The following is a 27,626-nucleotide window of genomic DNA, read 5'->3' on the forward strand; positions in this document are numbered from 1 at the left end:
AGATGTAATTTATAAATATAGCGATTGTGTTTCAGGACGTTAGGGCAGCTGGGAAATCAAAATCAAACTGTAGTACAGATACAGGATTTAGTTGCATTTCAATGTCATTGGAGGAGACAGTGCATGGCTGGTTTAATGTCAATTCTTCCTGTCAATCTGAGCCCCCCATACCGCCGCAGGAGGCAGCTGACGAAAACTTTGAATCTTTTTCGCTCATTCCCTTGCCTGGAACATCCTCTTCACAATTTCTATATTTATTCAAATTGCTGTTATCTATACAAACAGCTTAATGCAAATCTGATTTTACAGAACTTGCGGCAAAAATATTTTCATAGCATACTGTCTGTTAGAAGCACTTTTAAAATATTATTGTTGGGTTTATAGAAATTGTGAAGGGATTATGGATAACTAAGGTATAATCTGGATTAGCAACATGTGCGTCACTGCTCTTTAAAAAGCTTTCAGCTCTAATTTATTAAACCATTCATTCATTTATTTTTTTCAACCGAAGATTGGAATCCTAAACCTGGTCAAATGTTGACAAAACAGTGTACCATAAAGCCAGACTTTTTTCCCTCTTAGTCGTTGGTGTGGGATTTTGTGGATTCCACATGAAAGATAACATGTTTAATCAGAATAAAAAAGAAAAAAAATGTAATGGGGAAAAAAATGTCATGGGAAAGTTAGATGCAGCAGAGTGTTCCATCTGCTCCTCTCTGGTGGTATATGTGACAGATATACAGTGATTCTTGGTGGAAATCTCTTTCCTGACCTGTGAGGGTGCTAAGCAGCAAGAACAGAGTACCTTGGATGGGTTGACCCGACAGTTCTTTCCCAGGGTTCAAGGAAAGTCGGCCAGCTAGAAAGGGGGTGGAACCGGTGCATTAACTCATTGACCCAGAAGGGAAACGATGTGGCATCCGTGGATTGGAGGGTCAGCTGCACTCGTTTATGTGCAACAGGACTGTGTTTATTGCTTAGGACTGCAAACGCTTTTTTTGAACAGTGCTGTATATTGTCTGTAATTACTGTTTTGGTCACCAGAACTGGATTACAAATGAAATCTATTTTCTGATTGGATTATCACTGTCTGTTGCTTCATTGCGCACCGCACTCCCTCACTCCTACACCTGTACCCAACTAATGACATTGCCACAGACTCACATTACAAATGTAAAAATGGAGAAACAGATTTTGTGTCTGCAGCTGAAACTGCTTTATCAAAATGGTTAGCCAACATGGAGTACACATAAAAGTAAGAATGTATTTAACAGGAGTTGCGTGTAAAATTCACTGTGATTGCAGTGCATTGCAACTGACATTTAAGAGAAGTAAACACACAACTAAAAAGACATAGCTGACTAAATGCCTGGTCTTATTCCTTACCGAAGTTGTATTATCATCTTTAGAGTCTCAAATTCTAACGATATGTTCCTTGATTAAACTTAAAAAGAACTGGCATCTGTTTCCACTCGAGGGATGACGTTTTATGACTGTTTTGGTAGTTGCTTGACGAATTCCACTGCAAAGAGATATAGTAGTGGCGGTTGTATGTATGTACGTCACACATTTCCACTTATCCACTTAGTGTTTCCATTACTTATCAAGTTATTGAGAATTTCAGATTCTGGAGCGATGCAGGGATGTCTGTCTCTCTGTACTTGTGTCCATCTATATATTACAACATTTCAATGCTTATTATTATGCTGTAATAATGTTATGATGATCAACTTTTTCATCATAATGATAGCTCTAATTTTGAATTCAAAATATCAGATTATGACATTTTTCACATTGTGGGTAGCTGCTACTGCATGGACCCATTAGTGAAATTGAACATACAGAAGATTATGTTATAATCCCTGTCACTTACCTACAGTTAATTCAGCAACAAGGATTATAGACTTTAATCTAGTTTTGCATTTGGCTTTTCCATGTTAAATACACTCAACGTGCCATTTATTTTTCTACAATAACATGCAGAATTAATAGCATGGTACATTATTACCTTGGCTTTAGTGTTTGTATGCTTAAATATAACCGCTTATAGTGTGTAAATACATTTTGAGCTAGAACATTCTATCAGTTTTGTTTATGAGCTATGCATACTACATTTGAGATTAGAGCTAAACTCTCCTTACCAGACGAGGTGCATTTCAAAGCATCTGTTCATCAAAACTGAACTTCAACCTAAATTCAATATGTAATACGCAGCACACATAAAAGCATATACTATTTAGAGCTCTAAACTCTATTTAGATGACATAACAGAAGCTACATGTAACACAAGCACTGCAAAACACATATTTTGAAATAGGCTATAACGAACGAACAACAAACAAAGCATGAAACATAAAGTCTTGCTTTTATACATTCATAGTTAAGATTCTTTTTTTTTTTTACATAGAAATTCAAATCACAAACAAAATCTCCATTAAAAAAAATCATTTAAAAGCAGCAAGGGCTTTAATTCTTAGGTTTAAAGTGTCATTCTGGCCATTGATTGCATGGGATTTAGAGCTGCTGTTGAAATGTATGGCTTGACTGGTACAAGATTATAATGATGATCTTATATCTCCAGAGCCTGGTATCAAATCAGCTCAGAGGAGAAAATCAGGACAAGAGTTTGATCTCCTGATAGTCAGGTCCAAGTATGATGGTAGCTTGGGTACTTGTGACCTTGTCTTTGAGGTGAAAGAGGCAACACAATAATATTTTTAATGGACATAAAAACAGATTAGAGAATACCATTACAGAAAATGATAAATACCCATTGGCATCAGTTTGTGACGTCATGTAGCTGTGGGAGATAGGAAATGACATTCATGTTATAATAATGGTTTGTTTGTTTGTTTGTTTGTTCTTTTTTAATGGGGACATTTTTATTTAGTTATTTGAATTCATTCATACAAATAAACACATTAATATCCTCCAGAGCTACCTTCTACCATTTTCATCAACAGGCATCTATATGTTTTAAGTGTTTTGTAAATACTGTTTTCTATAAAGAATACTAAGCAATTACTACAGATATGTTTTTGGACAAGACGATACACCTTACTGCGAGTGGGATTACCAGCAGTAAGTTTAATAGCAGAGTGAAGAATTTCTGTTGAATAAAACAACTACTGGGACCATAGCTTTGGGTTATTAGGGAGAGCTTGTTCAAAGCTTTATAGTATAGGAATGTCTATAACTAGACTTCTGATTTCTGGCTGACCAGACCATGTTTTTCTTTTTGACCCAGAACCTGCTTAAATACACTAAGCATCCATTAAAATTAGAACAAAGAATGTGACAAGAAGTGGAAAATGATGAGAGAATTTAATTTCAGGCCATTTTAAAATGTAAGGAATGGATAGACCTAGTACAAAAAAAAAAAAAAAACAATAACCACAAATAGGTTATACATTTTAAAATAAACACCGATCTCTCTGATTGATACAGTTACGCACTTTTGTTTTAATAAAAATGACATGTGATGATTTTTGTAAAGATTCAACTATTTGAGATATGATGTCAAAATGTTTTGACTGAACAGTTCTTGTGTCACTTTTCAGTTAAAACCTAACAGTGACTACAACTTGCTTTTTCTAATTCAGACCGTTGCCTTGGATAAATGGTGACATCTAGTGGATTTGCTGCTTTGTAAATCATGGCATTCAAATGCATAGATGTACATGTTCTACTGTGAACATTCCTCTCACCCCCAGATCATTTTCTGTTCTTAAACCCACAAGAAATATATTGTGGAGATGGAATACAACAATGAAGTCATAATTCTGTTTTAATGTGATTAGTGAAACATCTTACAGTTGTTGAACAGGACTTGTAAATCATGGGGTTTGTACCTTGTAGGTCCCTTATAAAGGATTACCACAGGAAAAGCATATCAGTTTAATAAATCATAACAAACACATGGTAATGCATTGGAATGTATTATATCAATCAATCTTTCAATCAATCTTTATTTTGTATAGTTCCTTTCATAGTGGAACACCGTCACAAAGCACTTTACAAGATGCATTACATACAAGAAAATCCATAATACTTCAAATACAGAGAAATGCATAATACATGATATACAGTAAAAATAGCACACTAAATACAGTGGAAAGTGCATAATACATAAAATAGTACATTACATACAGTGGAAAGTGCATAATACATGATAGTAGCATAATATATCAAATAGAAGCAGCAAGACAGAAGCTAATAGCAGATATCAGGCTTAAAGAGCATGGAAAGCAAAAGAGAACAGTGGGACTTGAGAGCTGATTTAAAGCAAGCAACAGTGGGAGCATCACGTACCATACCTGGGAAAGAGTTCCAAAGAGTCAGAGCCATGGAGCTGAATGAGCGGCGTCCAAGTGTGGTGCACTTTTGCTTGGTGATAACAAGCAGGCCAGTGTCGGAGGACCTCAGCTTGTGGGCAGGGACACAACGGGTCAGCAGGATGAGGAGGTACTCTGGAGTACATTGCATTCTGAGGTAAGTAAATTCCTTACCCCCCCCCCGCCTCCTGCCCCACACACACACACCCCTCATGCACAAACACCCCCCCCCCCCCCACACACACACACACACACACACACACGTAGTTAACTGAAACAACCCTTCATCTTGCTTGCATGCACTTGATTAGCGCTAACCTCTCCTGACCAAGCAAGGTGCATTTAAAAGCCAGTCTATTCTTCCAAACTGAACTTTAATCCAAATTCAACATGTATACACAGAACACCCATCATACTAGACTACTTGCTAAAGACTATCTAGAGAGTTACATTTGCAACATGTGACTATTATACATGTAAGGGTGTGGCGCAATTTTATGAGGCTGCCACTACAACTAATTCAGTGCACTTTCACAGTTGGTTCTAACGAAGTAAAAACAAACATATTTGTCCCTTGACTTTACACTGGACTTTCAGAATGTGGAGGTGTTTACATTAGAAAGGGGTTTCCCAGGTTATTCCAACGGAAATAAGGAGATGTAAACATATCTGAATCATATACTATGCCACCACCAAACATTACAAAAGACAAAAGCGTTTTTTTTTTAAATCTTATACCAGGTGACAATGTAAAATATACAAATTATTCTTGATGAATTGTTCACAATTAACAACTGGAATTCAGAGAAGTTAGAAGTTACATACTGTATTTGAAGAAACCCGAATTGCAAAACGTATATACCATATCTATAGTAAATGACAAGAAGATTAGAGAGGGATGGGTAACTGTGAAATGTGTAGGTGTGATTGGATAAAATAAAATATTAGTCCCATCATTGTGAAATATCAAAGAAAGTGCATACACCAAATGAAACAAGTAGATGGCGCTGGTAACGCATGCTAGGAAGTCCGAATGAGCCGTTCACAAGACATAATGCTGAAACTTCAGTTTACGCATCTAACAATTGATAACGCATTCCAGCACAGTTCATGAATCTGTTGAACCAGGATTGTGGAATTATTATTATTATTATTATTATTATTATTATTATTATTATTATTATTATTATTAGTAGTAGTAGTAGTAGTAGTAGTAGTAGTAGTAGTAGTAGCAGTGGTAGTAGAAGTATCACTGTATTGTTAGTATTGTAGTAGTATTGGTATTATAGTCGTCAGTATAACATGTACGTAATCCAATCTATTAATGTTTAGAAAAACAAATGGTTCAGATAATAAAAATTCAAAATCAAAACCAGTGTAGTTTAGTTGTAAACTATTAAAATACGATATTGAATTTCGTTCTTGGTATAATGGGTGTCAGGAGGCACTATTTAAAGCTAGTCAGGTTATCTTGAAATCTACTTGTGGAAAAGGTGAAGACTTTGTCAGGGCCATGTCCACAGTGACAATACTTTGCAGTCAAATGCGACGTGATCAATTAGACAATTGCATCGACATGCATTTCCTCGGGTTAATTCTATTAATAATCTTTCCACCTCTATCCATTAGGTTTCTGTAGCCTATTAAACTATACATGGAATTAATTATAGCAGAACCGAGGATGTTAATCAGCATGCTGGCATCCAATTAATGCACTCTGTTTGAAATGAATATTGCATGCAAAGAATAGAAGCCAATTGATCTTACAGGTCGCAAACTGACAAGAAAACTCAACACCAAAAGTCCTTCCAAGAATTTAGTTGATCTTCAGTTCTGGATATCGGGAACTACGTTTTTCTAGAGCATACAGTAAGTAGTAATATTCAGCAAAACTACTACAACAATCAAGTATACCCCAAGCATTATGTATTACGCGTTCTGCTGACTGAAAAGTGGACATGCTAGACAAATAAGCTGATGAAAGATTAAAATATTTAAATAGTATTCAACCGCGTATACATTTCTTATCACAAGAATATGTGTGCTGTATTTAAGCCCATAATACGAAAACGTTTTCTGTGGGAATAGAAACAAAAACGTAATATAAATTACTAACAATGTAATTTGTTTGTATCAAAACTAATAAAAAATATATATATATATATATATATATTGTATCAGATATATAATATATATATAATATATAATATATATATATTATATATATATATATATAAAAACGCTATGAATTTAACCATTGTTTATTGACAACAATGCCCTATCATTTGTATAAAGACAATCAGTTTATCGGTATTGCAAAAGAAAAGAAGATTGCATTTATTTAACTGTTTTTATGTCTATCCACTGTTATAAGCTGCTGATGATATTGTATTTATACTTGTAAGTATGTTATTGTTGTCTTGTCTCTTATAGCCTAAATTATATGTGTAACAATGTGCATAGACATGTTGGTAGTTTTATTAAAATATTTGGGGATTAATCATGTTATATCTGGTGACTTAGCAGAAATGCATTTAAAAACAAATCCCCAATGGGAATCCAAAACATGAAAACCGTTATTTAATTTTAGTGATGCATCTCTCTTTCGTTTGCAAGCAGAAGCTGTTACGCAAAGTATAAACTTCACGATTAAAAAAATCCATGTTTAGTATTTTAAGAAATGAGCTAACAGTCAAAAGAACGCGGTCTCAGTGAATCGCTTTAGAAGCATACATTGAAGTAATATTGTTTACCTTGCATTAAAGGCAGCTGGTATCTGTAAAGCTAGGTTTATTATTTATTATCCCAAAATATTCCTGCCATCGAGAAAGTCTGTGATTGATTACAGTGACTCAGTGGTATGTATAGACAGAGTAAATAATTACAATCATTAGCACACACTTAAGACCCGAGGTTCCAGTACGACCTTTCCATGTATATTAACATCTAGATTTGATATGAGCCGTCCTTTAAATAATGGTTTTAAATGTTGAAAACACATGGTTTAAATGTTGATAATACTACATTAAGTGAGTTATAATTCCTCTACATACAATGTGTATACTCCCTTGAGGCTTGTAAGTATTATTACGATTATATAATAATAAAAGAAATATAATAATAGATATAATAACTATAATAATATAATATAATAATATTTAAGAAATTTAGACAAATGTTAATATTACGTTTGGCAATTAAATCTGTTTACAATTATAATGCAAACCGTTAAATTAAATGTATCTGGATGAAGAGTGTGGACTTTGATTGCCCAGCGAGTTAAAATACAACACGTAGTTTGCCTTTATTGATAAACAGACAGACATCGTTTGCTTGGCAGACAGAACCCAATTTAATAAGGGGAAAGGTTGAATGGTTTGGTTTTGTGTTACAGTTAAGTTGGCACTGCATCTCTTACATTTAAACACAGAATCGATTTAGAAATAGGCTATATCACCTGTCAAACACCGGGAACCAGAAGTCACCCACACCGTTTCTTGACTGCAAACTAGGCAAATATAAAAGCTGAAAGAGAATAAATGTTTTGACAGGATCTTTCAGCTGCCTTCCATTCGGATATAGAAATTACATGTATATTTCTGTTAGTGCTCGGAGTTTTAAGACAACTGACTTAGGTTCCTTGGATGAAAAACCATTTCGTAAAATAGTTCCAATAAACATGTAAGTAATTAGCTTACAGACATGTTAACTGTCAGCACTCTTGAATAGAATGAGACACATTTTGGCGTATATATATATATATATATATATATATATATATATATATATATATATATATATATATATATATATATATATATATATATATATATATATATATATATATATATATATACTCTATCTCTCACACAGCTGATGAACATTGGGGTATACTGTATTCAGCAGTCACTCAGCTATTAAACTCACTTTGATGGTCACCCACCATTTGAAGTTAGGAGTTAAATAATACGTTTAGTTTGTACTGTGCTCTGTTATTGGACAAGGTTTTGACATGTGCTAAATTACCATTAAGACGCAGATGGCTAAGGAGCCACTGAGGCCAGAGCTAGCACTGCGTCACAGCCTATGGGAAAAAAAGAATCAAGAATCTAGAAACGTGCAAGTGAATTCGAGCAATGGCATCAAAAGCAGGATTGCAGATCTCCGATGAGAGCAAATCTCTGTTACAGGTGGCAGAAGTTTTGAATTTCGAAAGCAGAGACGCCGAGTTTTACAAGGACTTCTAACTTAACAGACAATCACAGCTTGCTGCCGTGGAATTGCTGGACATGGCGAATACACAGACCAGGGGATAAACTGGAAGAAAACAGAAACAAGACTTTTTTAAGATAGTCCGCCACTGACGGGATACGATGCAATTCAAGGATGAACTGATTGACTGCGTATGAAGTCAAGACTGTTTCGAGAAAATACAAAAACGAGTGCTATGAAGAAAATCAACAAAAAAACAGGTAACATAACAAATAAATAAGTACATCTGACATCAGTGCACAGAAAGTGCTGTTCTTGCGCGGTTCAGATTGCTGTATAAAGGATTCTATCTGTATTTTGCTGAAGAAGAAAGTTGTCTTTAAGCACGAGCAATCATGACATCAGAAGGGACGAGCGGTGTTGCTAAATCTGCTGCAGAGAAATGGTCAGAGAGAACTAAACAGTTAGGCACTGCTATGCAGAACCCCCAAAGACAGAGAAGACTTATTCTGTTCATTGTCTGCATTGCTCTCTTGTTGGACAATATGCTTTATATGGTCATTGTGCCCATTATACCTGATTATCTTGCTTATCTAGAAGGTGATACTAATCCAGTCGAAGACCCTGCAGGTATTAACTCCAGTTCTTTTTCTAACATAACAAGTGATGATAAAACTACCACAGAAAATTTAGATTTACAAATAGGGGTCCTCTTTGCATCTAAAGCCATTTTACAGCTGCTAGTTAACCCCTTAAGCGGAACATTCATAGACAGAGTCGGGTACGATATTCCACTTTTTATAGGACTTATTGTAATGTTTTTTTCTACTTGTATATTTGCCTTTGCTGAAAACTATGCCACCTTGTTCGCAGCCAGAAGTCTCCAGGGGCTTGGGTCAGCCTTTGCCGACACAGCTGGAATTGCCATGATTGCTGATACATACACCGAAGAGTCCGAAAGAAGTAAAGCCCTGGGTATAGCTCTGGCATTCATTTCTTTCGGGAGTCTGGTGGCGCCTCCGTTTGGTGGTATTTTGTACGAATTCGTAGGGAAACGAGTCCCATTCCTAGTGCTTGCTTTCATCTCTCTAATAGATGGCATATTACTATTGGTTTTCATAAAACCGTTCGCAAACAGGACTAGAGAGAACATGCCGGTGGGCACCCCTATTTACAAACTCATGATAGACCCCTACATTGCTGTTGTGGCTGGAGCGCTAACGGTTTGCAACATTCCACTAGCTTTCTTGGAACCCACAATAGCCAACTGGATGGAAACGACCATGGGTGCCACAAAATGGGAGATGGGGCTAACCTGGTTGCCTGCCTTCTTTCCTCATATCCTGGGTGTTTTTATCACGGTAAAACTGGCTGCAGAATATCCCAACTACCAATGGTTTTATGGGGCGATAGGTATGGTGATCATAGGTGCAAGCTCGTGTACTGTACCAGCCTGCAGGAACTTTGGAGAACTAATTGCCCCTCTGTGTGGTATATGCTTTGGGATAGCCCTAGTGGACACTGCCCTTTTACCTACTCTTGCCTTTTTAGTAGATGTACGTCATGTCTCCGTGTATGGCAGTATCTATGCTATTGCAGATATTTCTTACTCTGTTGCCTACGCCCTGGGACCCATAGTGGCTGGTCAGATTGTACACACACACGGCTTTGTGCAGTTAAACCTGGGCATGGGCCTTGTCAATGTACTTTATGCACCTGCCCTCCTTTTCCTCAGAAACGTGAGCCAAATGAAACCCTCTCACTCTGAGAGAAACGTCCTTCTGGAAGAGGGACATACAGGACTGTATGATGCCATCAAGCTGGAAGAGCGCAATGCCAAAAAAAGAGGTTTTGCCAGTTCAGCTGGTAACACCATGTGTGGTGGTCAGAATGAGATGGACACTTTTAAGGGACAGTCCATTTCAGACGAGGAATCATCAGGAGCCGAATGTAGTTAAGAGGAACTGAAATACAAACATCATTTATTCTCACTGTTGGAACAGTATTTGCCATATGTTATGTACCAATGTTGAATGTAATCTTAACCTAACCTTATCATTGTGTAACTAGTTTCTTCCAAATGTATATTTTTTCTTAAAAACTGTAACACAACAATGAAAACAAATTATCGTATTTGAATAAGTCTGTAGTAAAACGTTCATTCATCGACGTTTAATTTGAGTATTGTGCAAAGTTTATTATAAGGTCAAAGATGTGTACGTACATGCTATTGTATAAAATTATAATATATATATATATATATATATATATATATATATATATATATATATATATATATACACACACACACACACACACACACACACACACACACACACACACACACACACACACACACACACACACACAAAAACACACACACTTGCATATTCAGGGTCCTAAATAATACATACTATAAATAATTAAGAATGGCTTATTTTTTTTCCACAGGAATGATTTATGCTCTCTAACCATCTTTCCTGATATGTGCTGTTATTTAGAAGAAGACACAAATGCAATATGTCACATTAATATCTGAAACGTCAAGGATTACTTAACCTTAATACATGAAACCCCGAAGTTTCAGTGCCAGTGTTCAGCATTTACTATTTTTAAAGTTATATCATTTGTCAAAATTAAAGGTGATACTGTATAAAGTGTTTGTTGTACAGATGTACAGATTTACATTGTAAATAATAAAATATCTGATTAGTGATATGTATGTGGCATGCAGTCAGAAGAACACCAAGCATAAAAAATATGTACACAGAACCGTGGAACATTACATCTGATATTTTAAAACAACATTTATTAAAAATCTAAATTGATAACGTTTTTGTTTTTTTGTTTTTTTTTTTTTTCGGAAAAGCCCTTTTCTTGAGATTTGGGTTTTAAAATGCATTCAAAGATAAACACGTAAAAATGACGTAGAAATGTTATTATTATTATTTATTAATAATAAAATAAAATAATAATATAATAATATTATTAATTATTATTAATAATAATTTTTTATAATATTCCCAAAACCATTTTAGAGTCATATTGGTTATTTAATTGTTTTGAATGCACGGGGGGTCTATTTGTGTGTGTGTGTGTGTGTGTGTGTGTGTGTGTGTGTGTGTGTGTGTTTGTGCGCGCGCGCGCGCGTGTGCGCGTGCGCGGGTGTGCGCGTGTGCGTGTGCGTGTGCGTGTAAATTGTCCACACAAAACAACCTTTAAGTGAATCATGTAATATACATATAATATCACTGATGAGCTAATAACACTATGTAACACAATTTTTGTTCAAACTTTGCTGTTTTTACGGTAAATTTACAGTATAATCATAAATCTCGAAAAATTACTCACTTCTAAATCTTTTGTAGTCATTTTTGTATTACTTTAGTATAAATACATGTTAATTTGGATTCATATGTTGTTTTTTTTTTTACTTTATGTGAACGAAAAGACACACATTTGCCCGTTTTCCCATTGGAAATAGTGATATTTCAAAATATCACTGTCCTGATCACAAAAGCAAAGTTTGTTGGGAATAATAGCCATTTTCTATACTTTTGAGGCATAAGCAATTAGGAAATAACACTTACTACCCAGGAACAAAAAAAATAATAGTTTTGTTACACGGTTTAATATAATAGAAACTAATGACAATATGCACCCCTTATCTACCATTACAATTCACTACAATTCATGAATAATAATTGAAATAGACAGTATCAAGAAACTTCATGTTTCATTAATTCAATGTATAAATTATAAATTAAGGCATTTTTTAGTGAAACATGGGTAAATAATAAGCGATATGGGTATATAATGAATATGGTTACTGCATAGACCATATAAGTAAGTTCTCATTCAAAGGCCCGTTTTCAATGTAGTTTCATCAAGAATGTCTTAATCTTTTAGAAAATATATATATATATATATATATATAGATAATATATATATATATATAATATATAGATATATTATATATGATATATGATAACTGTACATTTACAAACAATGACTAGAAAAGAAACTGTAGCCACGAGGAAGGAACACAAACTGTCCGTGTATAGGGGTACCTTTCCAAAGCGAGTATTCATTTTTATAGAAACACAAAACTTCCCTGCACAATTTATTCAACTCCGGGGACTAGATCTGTAGGATTGTCGTACATTATTGAAATCATGGTTTCTACCGTTCATAACCCTATGGTATGCATAATAACATAGCATTTAAACTGCATCAGTGCATATGGACAATTAAAAACTCTACAGAAAAAACACATATTTTGGTAAATGAAACTAGAATTATTAAAATAATACAAAACACTTGGGTCAGAAATAAACGAGAACATGATTTTGCCTTTGTCTTCGGGCACTATTTTTTTACTACATCCTGTTTATTAAAAGCATCCACGTTTAACTAGATTAAGGTGAGTGATAAACACGCTTTCTTTCCGTTTCACCGCAATCTTTTTTGTCAGTACATAATCATAAAAGCAACTTTTAATTACACACCAACAGCGCACATCGATACATTTGAATGCTATTCAATCATAAAGTACAATAGTGTGATGAAGAATAACATCAAAATGTATACCTTACAACTGAACAAGATTGTCAGGAAAAAAAAAAAATCTTATGTATGGACGATATACTTTTGTGTTGCACTGTATACATGCAACACATGCTTTATAATTGTAATTGAAATGTGGTTCAAAACTAATTCTGTTATACTAAACACTGTACAGCTGTCATTTTCACCCACTTCATTTTATTACAGCACAATAATTGTTTAATTAAAAGCCTGTTATAGATCAATGGTATTATTAGTCTTACTTAAAAATAAATATTGACTTTATTCTTTATTAAATGTTTCTGTATGAAGCAGCATCACTGGCACAGGATGAAATACCAACATGCTCTATCTGGGGTGGGTTGGAAAACCATACTGTCATAGCTTAGAGTTCGGCGAATAGAGTTTTACAGAGAATTACAGTGGGAGGAGTCGTTGGACACAACGGGGAAGGAAGCAAAGTACCTCCGAACATAGTGAGCTAAGTGAAGAACTCTACGCTGGTAATGCGTGGGATGCAAGCTTGATATCGAGATGACTGAATAGAAACACCCGGATATTTAGCTTACTATTTTATTCCTGGACATTTGTATTGTCCACTGGAGCCCAAATTAAACATGGAAGGGACGACCTTTACAAGTACTGAACAACTTTAAATTTGTCATCTTAAACCTAGACCAAGCCACGGACAGGTAAGGCTGAGTACCTTTTAACTGGAAAGCCAAATGGCTGATTCTGCTTGAGTTGTTTATATGCATGGAAATTAACGGGAGACGTCTGAAATGTATTTGCATGTTGAGTAAAATTATTATTATTATTCAATTTATTTGTTTATGTATTTATTTGTTAAAACAACGTCCAGTATAGACATAACCAAATTACGTTTTTCTAAACAAGTTTGGTCTGAGATTCGTAAACTTAATAGTAATTATTATTATTATTATTATTATTATTATTATTATTATTATTATTATTATTATTATTATTATTATTATTATTATTATTCCGTGTGTGTTGGTGAGCAAAAAGTAGATTAAACAATTGTCTCTTTTTAATAATTTTCATAACGCTGTCTTTGAATGAGAACAGTTTAGTTAAATAAATTACAACAACAGGTGTTTGAAAGGTATGTATCTCAGAATCAATATTAGAATAAGATAGAGCCTACCCTGCACACAGCGCTGATCATTAATTGTATATAGTCACCTCGTTTGTCAATATTCCAGCTCACTCCCTATTGGTTAATAATCAGTTTGCTTTAGCATGAATACTCTTTTGTTTTTTTAAGTTGCAGGAGTTGACTAAACTGTATTATCTTAAATTGTACTTTCTTTGTCACTTTATGCAGGAAACATCCAGTCTGAGTAAACCTTGAGCATTCTTAGCACTGACTGGCCTCATTACATATCATCAAGCATGCCTGTCCTAGAGAAACCCAAGCAAGAACAAGGGAAACCCAAAGGCCATACGGATAGCTATGTATATACTTTTATTACTATTCATATTAATCAACCTGATTATTAAGTAACATTACTTACATCACTAACGTTACATAACACATTACTTCTTTTTAATTCCTTACCCATTTCATAGTTTATGATTTCCATTACATGAGAATAGATGTTAAAGCTTCACGCTGATTTTAGAGTCGTCTCTCGCCAAGATAAGCACCAACTAAGATGTAGCTTTACATTAAACTAATGTGATCCATCTGCGTTTCCATCCATTTGCGTTTCCTTCCATCTGATGATGTCGATATCCTTCTGCCTGGTGTTAATGGCCAATGTGTAATGCTGGCTCCAGGGATCGGCTTATTTTGCCATCCTTGCTCATCAGTACACACAACGGCTGCGATCCTGGCTTCAGGGATTAATCACAGTGCGGTCTCCCCAGCGCCTCAGCATGACAACCGTCTGGATTGTGCATCAACGTTGCTTTCTTTCTATTGTTTTTGAAATCCGCAACCACAATCTTTCCATCTCAACCACAGCCAGTTGTTGCTCCTCTCTGCTGCTTCAGATAAGTTCTTCACTGTGCGGTGCAACTCTTGACCACTGAATCCAATGTCTCTGAAAAACCAGGTTGTAGAGTGTGACATAATCCTTGACAACCCGCTGGTTAAACCCGGACTCTCTATCATTGCTGTTCCGCTTCAGCAGCTAGTTGAGCATATAGAAGTTTCTTCCTCTCATATGCCTCATTCACAGCATCCTCCCATGGCACTGTTAACAGTACCAGGTGAACGAGGCATGCTGATCCACACCAAAAGACAATATCTGGTCGAAGGTTAGTGCTTTTGCAGCTCGTTGACTATCAGCTTCCTTCGTTGAGCTGGGGCTGCCTTGTGCCCCAGCTGAACTGAACTGAACTGAAGCTGAACTGAGACCAATACCTCCTCTTCCATGTTGAAATTGCCCCATGATATCATTGATTCAAAGGTTAGCCTTTGCATCTTCCACGGCTTGTTTTGCCATCTACTTCCTTCCAGTTTGAAACACAGGTGCTGCCTCCCTTATGCATTTATCGCATGACTCTACTAAAGTAATTTCCAGTCAGACCTTGGCACACTTAAACTCAGTCAAAGCAAAGCAAACACAACCAATTGCAGTATGAAAATATGAATCTAAATTGTATTTTTAAACTGAAATAAGTAGGGTTATGGATTGTATATTGATATATGCAAAAGGCTAATAGAGACAACTCTACTACTCAAAGGTTATTTGCTGTATTTAATAGTTTCTTTATGTTGTATTGCATTGTAGCAAACCATGTTTTCATTGATAGGTAAAAAGATCCTATAGTCAAAAGTATGAACTTGTGTTTTGACATATATTTACATATATTCCATCTTTTTTTCTTTCCCTTAGATATTCCATGTCTACCACACTATTATTCAGCAGGCAGCATAACAGATAACAGTTAATTCTAGTAGGTAGGGGTTTCTCATAGGGAAGTTGTATCTGTCAGAATGTGCTCCTTGCATTATTGAATCTGTACTGAACCTTGTTGATGTAGAGGTGGGAGGGAATTCCAGCATACACAGCACATTTGTCCTACTACCTACTCTCAGTCTGTCATTTGAATGGGGGCAACACAGTTTGTTGTATAACAATAACATAATGTTTGCCAAAGGAAACATTCCATAAGAATCACAAATCTCTTGACTTGACATAGTTTTTACACTTACTTTTTACAATTGTTATGTTATTATATATTTTATAAAAATAAAAACTTTACAACCGCCATCCTGTAATCTGCTCAAACCTTGTATTGATCACTATGTTGAAAACATACCTTTCTATATTGGTAACACTTTACTATAAGGATGTGTCATAAACCGAAAACAATGTGTCTATAATTGTGTTATAAATAGGGTTTCTGAGTTTTTGTTTTAACAGATAAAACCTGATAAAACACTTCCGATACAAAGAAATGAAATCGGTTGATAGTCAATAAACACCAGAAAATACCGAAAAAACTGTGGAAATGGTTAATCAATTCACGTAGACTTTACCCTTTTCCCTCAAAAATAAAAGCTACTGCAAAAATAGGAATAAATACATTTCCCAGTGCTGCTGGGCAATGTCCCGCCTTCCTGACTTCCATCTGTCATTGATTCGTTCTGAATACTGTAAACCCACCCCAACTACTGAGTGACAGCACATTCCTACATTTCTATTGGAGACTCAGCTTGCGAGATATAAAACAAGATTACAATCAGGAATGGAGGCTTGTTAGTAGGATTTAAAGATGTGTTACAGTTAAGATGCGGAGGATTTAAAAGAGAATTGTGGTGAAATGTAAAAAATGCCTACACACAAAAACCCCAGAAGAATGTGCCCGTGACCATAGGGATTTCGTTGTGGAAGACAGCAAAGGAAAGAAGGTACAACTTAAGTGTGCAAGTACTGTTGAGTTAATATACATATTTTGACAGAAGAAAAATCCTCGAGCATTTTAGAAAGCAACCGAAAACATACATTTCATATAGTATATGAAAAACGAAAGCCTCAAAAAAAACAATTTACATAACTCAAAAATAGCTAAAAATAACCACCGAAAAATACAATTAATAAAAACTGAAAAACAGAAGCCCTAGTTATACATGGTCTTTAAATAGTTAATGAAAAAAAAAAACACGTACCTAAGGTAGTTATAACATCCCTTATAATTGGTTTATAACATGACATGAATATTCACATTCGTATTTGCTATGTAAAATGTATGGTAATAAACTGTTACTCCTTGTATTAATGGTCAAAAATGATATATTTGCTTAATAGATGTTTTTACAATTCATCATGAAAGTAAAGTGCGACCTCTAAGTATTTGTGTCCAAAAACATACAAATAAACAAACAGTTACATTAAAACTGTTATTGTATTTTGTCTTAATTGATAAAAAGGACAGTGTTAATAAGGATGATTGGTACACCCAGAGTATTGGATCCTGTGTTGAGAAAGACCCCTTGCAACACAAGTCTCATTATACAATTATTTGATTTTAAAAGAGCAAAATCATCCACATGCATCTCCCTCATATTATTGACTGTGTAGAGACCCACTAAATTATAACATTAGGCATTGCAATAACAATACCACTATCCATTTTAAAAAATGAATACACCTGCCTGGGCTTGTAATCCTTTTTCTTTTTGGGTTAGGTGTTACCCAAGCTTCCAGTACCTCCTTTGCAAAAGACCACAGACATGTACCTTAAATGCATGAAGCATCTGGTGACAGAGGAAGAGTTTAAGAGGACCAAGGCCATTGTGGAGAAGTTTAGAGCGCCTGGAGGGACAGGGGAGTTTCTACAACAAAAGCTTCTAGAAAAGAGAGAGAAAACTGATAACTGGGTAAGAGCCTTTGTGGAAGCTGCCACAATTGCCATGATTTTTAACAGAGGTAAAAACAGGATACCAGTTTTTAACATCCAATAAAACTGGAATTAACTTAAATATGTGAATACTTTTTTGCTATAAAATTATTAGCATATTATTAAATATCTGTGTATCCCACATGCATTAATTAATAGAAGTCAATACATAGGAATACATTTAATTATTTAGCATAACAGATTCTTATATAAGAATATAATATAATAATAACTTTATTTTATATAACGCCTTTCATAGTGGACCACCATCACAAAGAGCTTTACACAGGTAGGCTGTGAACTGTGCATTAGATGCAAAGTCACTTACAATAGAACACTGATTTAACATCTAATCCACAGGGTGGAGCACAAGGAGGTTAAGTGACTTGCTCAAGGTCACACGGTGAGTCAGTCAGTGGCAGAGGTGGGATTTGAACCTGTGACCTTCTGGTTACAAGCCCTGGACTTTAACCACATCAGGCTTTTATACTCCAAAAACATATTGTTTAAATCAACTGTGAACCATATTGAGCTCAGATTTCTCTATATAATCTCATAACACCAATAACTATAACAGTTACTTGGAAATATGTCAGTCTATAACTTGTGTTCAGTTTAAGCAATAAGAACTGATCAGTGTAACAGAGTCCTCTGTTCATCCAAGTCATTTTATAATGTATATTGCCAGTGTGCCTATGAGATATTTGTTTTAGAATGCAAAACAAACTTTTGAATAATCCCTTTTTAAACCAAACCAAAACATACATGACATATTTTTTTAAATATATACAGTAATTCTAAAAGGGTATATTTCTGCTTGATTATTATTGCTCATGTTCCTAGAAACCATGTGATTCATGCTGTGTGTTTTTAATTTCCTAGGTATATGACTATTGGCTGGAAGACATGTACTTGAATAACAGGTTGGCTCTTCCTGTGAACTCCAGCCCTGCTATAGTCTTCCCACGACAGAATTTCCATGATCAAAATGACCTTCTCAGGTACCTCTTCTTCTATAATACCAATCATATCAGTGTAATCATAGTGTTATCCTGTATTTAGAGTATTGTTTGACACATCACACAACTATGACATATGATGCATTAACAATGAGTAGGGGGCTGGGGTTCAGTTTTAATATCCTTAAAGCACCTTTCTCTTTCTATTGGTTAACCATGTATAGCAATCTGATGAACTAGGTAAAACATCAAAGCTGAAGCTTCTATATCTGTGTTCCTGTAACTTGACACAGTTATCATCTCTGCCTTTCAAAGAGCAAACCCCAGCATATCCCTGTAATTCAACCACAATTACATTAGCGTTTCCATTCAGGAAGGCAAGGACATTGAGAGGACGAGAGAGAGAGAGAGAGAGAGAGAGAGAGAGAGAGAGAGAGAGAGAGAGAGAGAGAGAGAGAGAGAGAGAGATGCTACATTGTTTGGTACAAATGTACAGCCTGAATTATTTCTGGACTGTCAGAGAGCTTTGTGCACATAGATAGTAAATTATGTATTTGAACCTGTTCTCTGAACCCTTGGAGATATAATCAGAAGGTAATACATGGCATGCATTTAAAGAGAGTCTATGGGGAGGCATATGTATCAATCCAAGTCCCATTTAGGCTTTGTTCACCCAAGAATAACATCAGTGTCCACCATATATCTTGGGCTGCATTGGTAATGGAATTCTGTACGGCACTGTGGCAAAGTGGATAACAGTGTGCTGGTGCAGATGATCAATAAACAGACAGACAATTATAATCCAGGTGCAATGTTATTTAATCCAAATGCCTGATGGCTAACAACAGTAAATAAGAACAATGTCAATGAGAAGCATACAGCGATGTGTATTGCTTATCTGTAATCCGCGGATAGTCCCGTTTTAATGCACCCACACGTAACACGTACACAAACACAAACACCCGTCCACAGTGTGTGCTCTAGTGCTCGTGGTGAAAATACAGTACTTTAGTGCAAACAAAGTGCAGTGTTGTCCAGGTTTGTGCTGGCCTTTAGCGACAGCTCCTGGATTGTGTTTAGCCATCTAAATAATCACAAACAGTATTGTTTTCGACACCTCAATAAACAAACCAAACACTCATGATTTTCTCCGTACAAAACACAGGTCCTTCCAGGTTGTCCTTAACTGAAACGAAGGAACAGATTTCATCGCTTCATCCGCTATTTATAACGTCACGCATTGGTAAACTATTGCAGCCGCTCCTCCAAACCACGGCTGCCACATCATTTCCCTTCCGGGTCGATGAGTTAATGCACCGAAGCTCCGCCCCCTTTCTAAATGACCGACTTCCTTTTAACCCCAGGAATTAAGTATCAGGCCAAACAGTCCAGGGTACTCTGTTCCTGTTACTTAGCGCCCTCACAGATCGGAAGGGATATTTACTTTGTAAGACTCAGTCTCTGAATAAATAGACCACCTTTTTGTGACGTTGTGAAACCAACCAAGTCCAGTTGTTTCTATATTAAGATCAAATGATTTCCCATATACTTATAGCTGTGGACTTGCCATCACAGTTTTAATTTCCTCATTCAAAACCATAATGTATTTCTGTGACATTTCAACTTTCTTGGTTTCATCTGCTTGTCTTGTCTCTTAAAAGTCAACAGACAACAGTGCATTTATCTAAAATGCTAACTAGAGAGGTTATAATCTTAATTGGAATATTAACACTTAAAATGTCATTTGATGCTATTTATATTTTAAGAAAGCAGCTGAATAGGGCATTCTTTATTAACAGTACACGATCCAGAGATTGCATTAATAACTTCCTGGTGTTTAATTAATGGAGATTGTTCCCCTAAACTTTTGTTTTACAGATTTTCTGCTCATCTAATTTCTGGAGTTTTAGATTACAAAGCTTTACTTGATGTGTAAGTCACATTTCTTGTGTTATTTGTATTTAAATATGTTCCATATGTTAATGTCATATCGTTTGGCATAAATCAGAATCATTCTTTTTCATGGGATAACAGTTTATGTGGTGCAATTTTTTTTTTAATGTTTACAAGTTTAAAGTTTATGGCCCAGAATTTATACATATGCAAACGAATGAGCTCTGATGCTTATATTATAGTTGTAGATAATAGGGCAGTAACCCTTTTGAGAGGTTCTGATGACATGATAAACCATAAGAGCCAAGCTTCTACAATACACTTAAATATATCAAATTTTTTTCCTAGGTGTACTTGTATATTTTTTTTCATGAATTAATTTCTCCTTGCCTTTGAATTTCTGTGACATTTGTTGCCATCGTTGATGGAAACTTTGTATAACTTCTTACATTCTTTGTTTCTTTGGTAACAGACATGCCTTGCCTATAGATTATGCGCGAGGGCAGCTGGCAGGAACCCCACTTTGCATGGAGCAATACTACAGACTGTTCTCATCTTATCGTCTGCCTGGCCACAAGAAGGACACCCTGGTAGCCCAGAAGAACAGTATCATGCCAGAGCCAGAACATATTATTATAGCATGCAAAAATCAGGTCAGGATCTTTTCATATAAAATGCTTGAGAGGTTAAAAAGCAATTGTTATTGAACAATAAGACCGATATGGAGAAGCCATTAGGGTTATTGGAAGGCTAGCATCTGTGTATGAGGGAATATCAAGGAAAGGAGGATGAAGCCTATACATCCTATATGCAGATGCTCATTGTCCTATAACTCCATTATATACTGTACTGCCTGATGTTAATATATAAGTTATTAAATCCAACTTGAAGTGTACATTTAGTCCATTGGTATTTTCAGTCAATAAATAATAGAAACCAGTGCAATGATGGAAACCAGGCAAGGTTTGACAGAAGATTTACATGTTAGATGAACACTTTGATGTCTTCATTTCTTTTCAGGACTACCAACTAATTGCCTCCTAATCTCTTTAAGGTTCCTCAAAAGAGTTTATACATGATTAGCTTATAAACCAGACCTCTTGCTTCAACGTTATTGCTTACTGGAAGTTAAGACGAGTTCTTGAGGTGGAGAATTGGCACAAGGCTTTCATTTAGCTTGGCACATTTTACAGCTTATATTATTCAAAAATGCTTAAATCTAACTTTTAAGTACAATGCCTGCAATTGATATTAGAGGACAGGTTGTTAACAAAAAATACAGCACGGCTTCAGTCTATTGGAACTGGAAACACCCAGGGTTCATAAAGGAAATAGACTTTAAAGGAGAACATGTAAGTGCAAATGCATCCATGATATCTCAAGCCCTCTCTGGGGTATAGCAGTACATCCAACTTAGCTGAGTTTGATTAAATTTCCCTCGTTTTATCTGGAAAGCTTCTGACAGAGACAAAACCAACATATTGCTAGAGCATGTCAGATTAATTCCAGCATTTTGTCTGTGGTTTCAAAACCATTGCCACTTATTCAATTTTGATTTCCATTTCCTCTTTAGCCAACCACTGGGTTATTCCATTTTCATTCATGCAGAGTTAGTTGGGAGCCATAGAGAGGATACTGTGCTATTTGCACTTTGCCTTAATGCAAAAAAGCAATGACTATGAGGCACTATAGTGGTTCTTCAAAAACAAAATTGATGGTTTTGCACTGCTCAATTGCTTTGCTCAAACTCACTCCACTCTGTAGTTCATACATCATCTACTATGGCAGGTGTAAAGCATAGAGGTAGAATCCATTTCAGAATAGTATTCTATCACAAGAAGAAATTTGAATAAGTTGTCTCTTTTTATAGTAGAGGGAACTTTATATGTATGTTTGTATGTACAGTACTGTATGTATGGCACACTTTAGAGTTTTACATACTGATATCTATAGAACCACTTGGAATATAGGTCATGGCAATCTGTTTTTTCATGTTTTGGGTGGAGGATGAACATCACTGACATGTTATTAATAATAATGTATAATTGTTGTACAACATTTTTCTCTGTCTAGTTCTTTGTTTTAGATGTTCTGATAAACTTCCGACGTCTCAGCGAAAGAGATTTATTCACTCAGCTAGAGAAAATACTTAAAATGGCAGAGAATGAAGAAGAACGCCTTCCACCCATAGGTCTGCTAACATCCGATGGAAGAACTGAATGGGCTGAATCCAGGGCAATAATCATGAAAGGTTAGATACCATCTCCTTGGTACAAACCAACAGCCTCTTTATATCTGAAACCTAAAGGCATGTCATTTACTAGTACATGTATCCATCTTCTATTGAGTGGGGATGTGCTGTAAAGACAAGCAGTTTTGAGTAAATACAGCTGAAATACAAATGTTTGAGTCACAGGTATTGCAAAACATCTTAAGCTGCCAAATCTTTGACAATCTGTCTGTTTGTACTAAATTACTTACATTTGGTGAAACCTTTTTTTTCCCCTCCAGATTCTACCAATAGAGACTCGCTAGACATGATTGAGCGATGCCTGTGTCTGGTGTGTTTGGACGATCCAAGTGGGAATGAACTCACTGACACTAATCGAGCTCTGCAGATGTTACATGGAGGGGGCTATGATAAAAACAGTGGGAATCGCTGGTATGACAAACCCATGCAGGTTAGGATATTCAATAGTATAGAATGTTTTTAAAGTTGGAGACAAAGCATAATATACTGTATGTAGCTCAGCAGCACACTGTATTTTTCCTAGAGACGGATGGAGGTGCACAGCAGTCCATACGGTAAGTTATTGCAAGTATCGTAATCTGGGGCTATATGGAGGCACCTGTGTGTCCATGTGTCACAATTACATTTTTTCAAATACATACTGTGGATGTAAGATTTAAAATGATTAAATGAAAACTGTATATTTTTGTTTTAGTTTGTTATAGGGATGGATGGGACCTGTGGCGTTGTTTGTGAGCACTCCCCTTTTGAAGGCATTGTACTAGTACAGTGCACTGAACATCTTCTGAAGTACATGTAAGCAACATTTTCATCATTCATTTGTGTTTTGTTACATGGACAGTATTGCTCATAGCATAACAAAACACTTATACTTACTTAGAAATTGACACTAAGTGGGAAAAAAAAACACTCTTATGAAACTAGTAAGAAACAACAAAGCTGCATCTATGAAACCTTCTGAGCTGTTTATTTCTAGCTTTTAATCATTAATATGGCTTTAGGTTATTCACAAAAAAGTGTTAGAAACTGCACTAGAAAAAAATATTTTATACACTTTGCAGACTGATACAGCATGCTTTTAATTATTTGTAACATTAAGATGATAAGACTTGCAATGGATTATTCTAAGAATGTTATGTGCAACGTATTTATGAAGTATTTTGCATGGGTTACACAGTTTAATAAAACATTTATGAAGGTGTTATGCATGCTACATAGTGTCATTTTCAAATAAAACATTACAGGAAAAAGGTTGATCTTTTTACACTGGATTGTGTGTTTAGCATGAGTTACATCATTATGATCCATTGGGGATCATTCGATGATAAAGAAAACTTTCTAGATCCAACAGTCAAAGTATTGTAGTTTCCACCCAGCATACTATGTTGATTAAACGTGACCTGCCTATGTTTTACAGGAAAGGGAGCCCTTCTAAGTTTATTAGAGCTGATAGTGTTTGCGAACTTTCTGCTCCTAGGAAATTACGTTGGAAATGTTCTCCTGAAGTTCAGGGGCTATTAGCTTCTTCAGCAGATAAATTACAAAGGTATGTTATGAAACTTTCACATTAGCTTGAAATGACTGCTGTTTGAGCCAAAAACAACAGATTACTCTTGTTTGCAGATTACTCTTTCATTCTCTGTGCACTTGAAAATTGAATGTAGACTCAAAAGTTTAGTAATGCACTGAACGCCATCAGCATTATGACATTTAGCAGACCATCCACTGTTTTCATTTTCTTTATGATTACACATTTAGCAGACCATCCACTGTTTTCATTTTCTTTATGATTACACATTTAGCAGACCATCCACTGTTTTCATTTTCTTTATGATTACACATTTTCTAGGTTGGTGAGAAATCTGGACCTAAATGTTCACAAGTTTAAAGTTTATGGCAAAGAATTTATAAAGAAGCAAAGAATGAGTCCAGATGCTTACATCCAAGTTGCTCTGCAACTGGCATTTTACAGGTAAGCTGACCCCACTGATTCAGTTATTATCTTGTAGTATTAATGCACCAAGCCTGATTTTATATTGTTTAGGAAGATTTAGGAACGCATATTTACTGAAGTTGGGTATAATTTTGCAATTAGTTGCATAACATGTTTCACAGTCAGGTTGCTGGAATTCACAAAAGCAATAGTAGTTGTCATGGTGGCAGCTATGGAAATCCAATCCACGGGCTTACTGAGTTCAGGCAGTTGTGGTGATAGTGACTAGGGATTTGCCGGATTCAAATTTGGAAATGAACAGGGCCACATCAAAAATGGATACAAATTGGTGTTTGACTACTAGCCTATTTCCTAATCCTCCATTCCCCTAATATCTCATGACAAAGAACATTTTAACACAGCTTTTTATGGCAAACCCCTTCCAAAGAGTAGGGAGTATACATATTGTTACACATTTGTAAGAATTGTAAGACTCCTCTTTATTGTTTCACTTATAGATGCCATGGCAAACAAGTTCCTACCTATGAAAGTGCTTCCATACGACGCTTTCTGGAGGGAAGAGTGGATAACATCCGGTCAGCTACTTATGAAGCATTAGTATTTGCGAAAGCAATGACTGATGGAAAATCCACGGTACCAGTACGTATTTCTTTGCCAATTCCATTTCACCTTTGTTTGCGTTTTAAGGTGCTATACTAAAATAGATGTACAATTTAACGTCATAGTTTGAGAAGTTCAAAGTGTCTGTATTTGTGATATGGCTTAAATTAAGAAAAACACAGATGGTTTAAAAAAAATATATACAATATAATAGAATTTGGTGAAAGGAAATGTTTAATGGTATTTATTGCTTTCTTCTTAATTCTAGGATTCTGAAAAGATGCAAAGACTCTGGGATGCAATTAATGTTCAGACCAATTACACTATCCTTGTAAGTAGGAATAACATTAGTATTCCTTTATTTACGGATATTATTAAGAAAGATGTTTTACGAATCATTAATATTTGTTCCCTTTAATTTGATACACTTTATACTAAGCTGTTATGCACACATCTAGACTGACATTTTGATTAATCATAATGATAAATGACCTAATTAAAATCATCATGTAGAACCATAATGTATTATTGTTTCTGGCCAAACACCAACTATTTCCCAGATTAAAAGACATGTCATACCTTAAGAATGTCTGTTTTAGATGTTATCATGATGAAAGAAGAACATGTATTCATATGAAGACCCTTGTTACTCAACATATCACTGTTGTCCCTTTAATGAAGCTATCACTATTCATAATATATTGTTGTTAGGAGAAGCTTCTAATTATCTGCACTTAACAATTCTGTACCAAATGTTCATATTATTGTTATAATTCTTGAATAATAATATTTTTTGTTAGGGATTTCTAGAGTAAAATTGGTGACTAACAGTTTAATGAATCAAATTCATGGGTTTAAAAAAAAAGAAAAAATTACATCTATTCATTATTTGTAGTCCATTACTGGAATGGCAATTGACAATCACTTACTTGGACTTCGAGAGATAGCTCGTGAGCTGAAGATGGAGAAGCCAGAGATATTTACAGATGAAACTTTCTTAAAAAGCAATCGCTTTATCCTTTCAACAAGCCAAGTGAGTTTTCTCTAAATATTAAAATAAGTATATAATATAGCTTCATTTGTGTTTGTTCAGGTGAAAAAAAAATATTTTATATGGTTTCATTAGCCACATCATAATACCTGTACATTAATAAACTTGATTGACATAACCTCATGTTGGTCCAGGGCATTTCCAATCTGAAATCAACTTTGCTCCTCTGTGTTATACAGGTTCCCACCACAGTAGAGATGTTCTGCTGCTATGGTCCTGTGGTCCCCAATGGCTACGGTGCCTGCTACAACCCCCAATCAGATCACATCGTCTTCTGCATTTCAAGTTTCAGAGACTGTAAGGAAACCTGTTCCACTGTCTTTGCAAAAGCCTTAGAGGAGTGTCTGGTTGAGATGAGAGATTTGTGCAGTAAGTACAACATGGCAGCCAAGGCTACTGATAAAAAGGAAGGAGCAGACAAACATGTAAAAAATGGAAGCAAATCCTAATCTATTATCGTAAAGCCCAAACACCTTACTGTTCGGCTGCTCCTGACAACTCAATCTGCTTATCCATACATCTGTTGTACTTACTGACTACTAAAGCGTGCAAGTTCTTTTCTTAAATGATTTTTTTCAAGACTTTATACAGTTAACATAGACATTAAAGGACATTGCTTTTTGTACATTTCTGTACTGTATGTATTATTTATGTATTTATATATATATATATATATATATATATATATATATATATATATATATATATATATATACTATATAATTGATTAATTTAAATAATAATATATAGGCATTTTATTATTGATTAATTTCTTCCACTGATCTGGTAGGTCTTTTCAGCTTCAAGGTTGAATGTTACGGCCTGGGTGTTGTCTTCTGGGTTTATACATGTCAAATCACCCAGTTCCACGCAGGGCATCAACCTCTGCAGCCTCTGTGGAATGACCTAGTTGCTGATATAACTATATCTC

General features: G+C 35.3%; 2 protein-coding genes across 2 annotated transcripts; both read left to right on the top strand.

Moving 5' to 3' along the window:
- Window positions 1-8,434: 8,434 nt before the first annotated feature.
- LOC121322040 (probable vesicular acetylcholine transporter-B) lies at window positions 8,435-10,832 on the top strand. Its single transcript, XM_041261493.1, has one exon. The coding sequence runs from the start codon at window positions 8,942-8,944 to the stop codon at window positions 10,502-10,504; it is 1,563 nt and encodes a 520-aa protein (XP_041117427.1). The 5' UTR covers window positions 8,435-8,941; the 3' UTR covers window positions 10,505-10,832.
- A 2,765-nt stretch (window positions 10,833-13,597) lies between these two features.
- Window positions 13,598-27,274, top strand: LOC121322124 (choline O-acetyltransferase-like). The gene is made up of 15 exons (XM_041261664.1): window positions 13,598-13,804; window positions 14,461-14,591; window positions 17,776-17,967; window positions 18,870-18,988; window positions 20,825-20,878; window positions 21,312-21,492; window positions 22,913-23,090; window positions 23,351-23,520; window positions 23,785-23,885; window positions 24,508-24,636; window positions 24,940-25,062; window positions 25,542-25,683; window positions 25,913-25,975; window positions 26,540-26,677; window positions 26,875-27,274. The coding sequence occupies exons 2-15, from the start codon at window positions 14,529-14,531 to the stop codon at window positions 27,142-27,144; spliced, it is 1,923 nt and encodes a 640-aa protein (XP_041117598.1). The 5' UTR covers window positions 13,598-13,804; window positions 14,461-14,528; the 3' UTR covers window positions 27,145-27,274.
- Window positions 27,275-27,626: the final 352 nt, after the last annotated feature.

Source organism: Polyodon spathula, chromosome 10 (genome assembly GCF_017654505.1).
Source record: "Polyodon spathula isolate WHYD16114869_AA chromosome 10, ASM1765450v1, whole genome shotgun sequence".
Lineage (NCBI taxonomy): Eukaryota > Metazoa > Chordata > Actinopteri > Acipenseriformes > Polyodontidae > Polyodon > Polyodon spathula.

What these genes read in the sequence shown, in the direction of transcription:
- LOC121322040 (XM_041261493.1), top strand. Translation starts at nt 8,942, where the DNA reads ATGACATCAGAAGGGACGAGCGGTGTTGCTAAATCTGCTGCAGAGAAA.
- LOC121322124 (XM_041261664.1), top strand. Translation starts at nt 14,529, where the DNA reads ATGCCTGTCCTAGAGAAACCCAAGCAAGAACAAGGGAAACCCAAAGGC. An exon ending in GATCAAAATGACCTTCTCAG is followed by an intron (nt 18,989 to 20,824) that starts GTACCTCTTCTT and finishes TTTGTTTTACAG; the next exon opens with ATTTTCTGCTCATCTAATTT. An exon ending in GAACATCTTCTGAAGTACAT is followed by an intron (nt 23,886 to 24,507) that starts GTAAGCAACATT and finishes TATGTTTTACAG; the next exon opens with GAAAGGGAGCCCTTCTAAGT.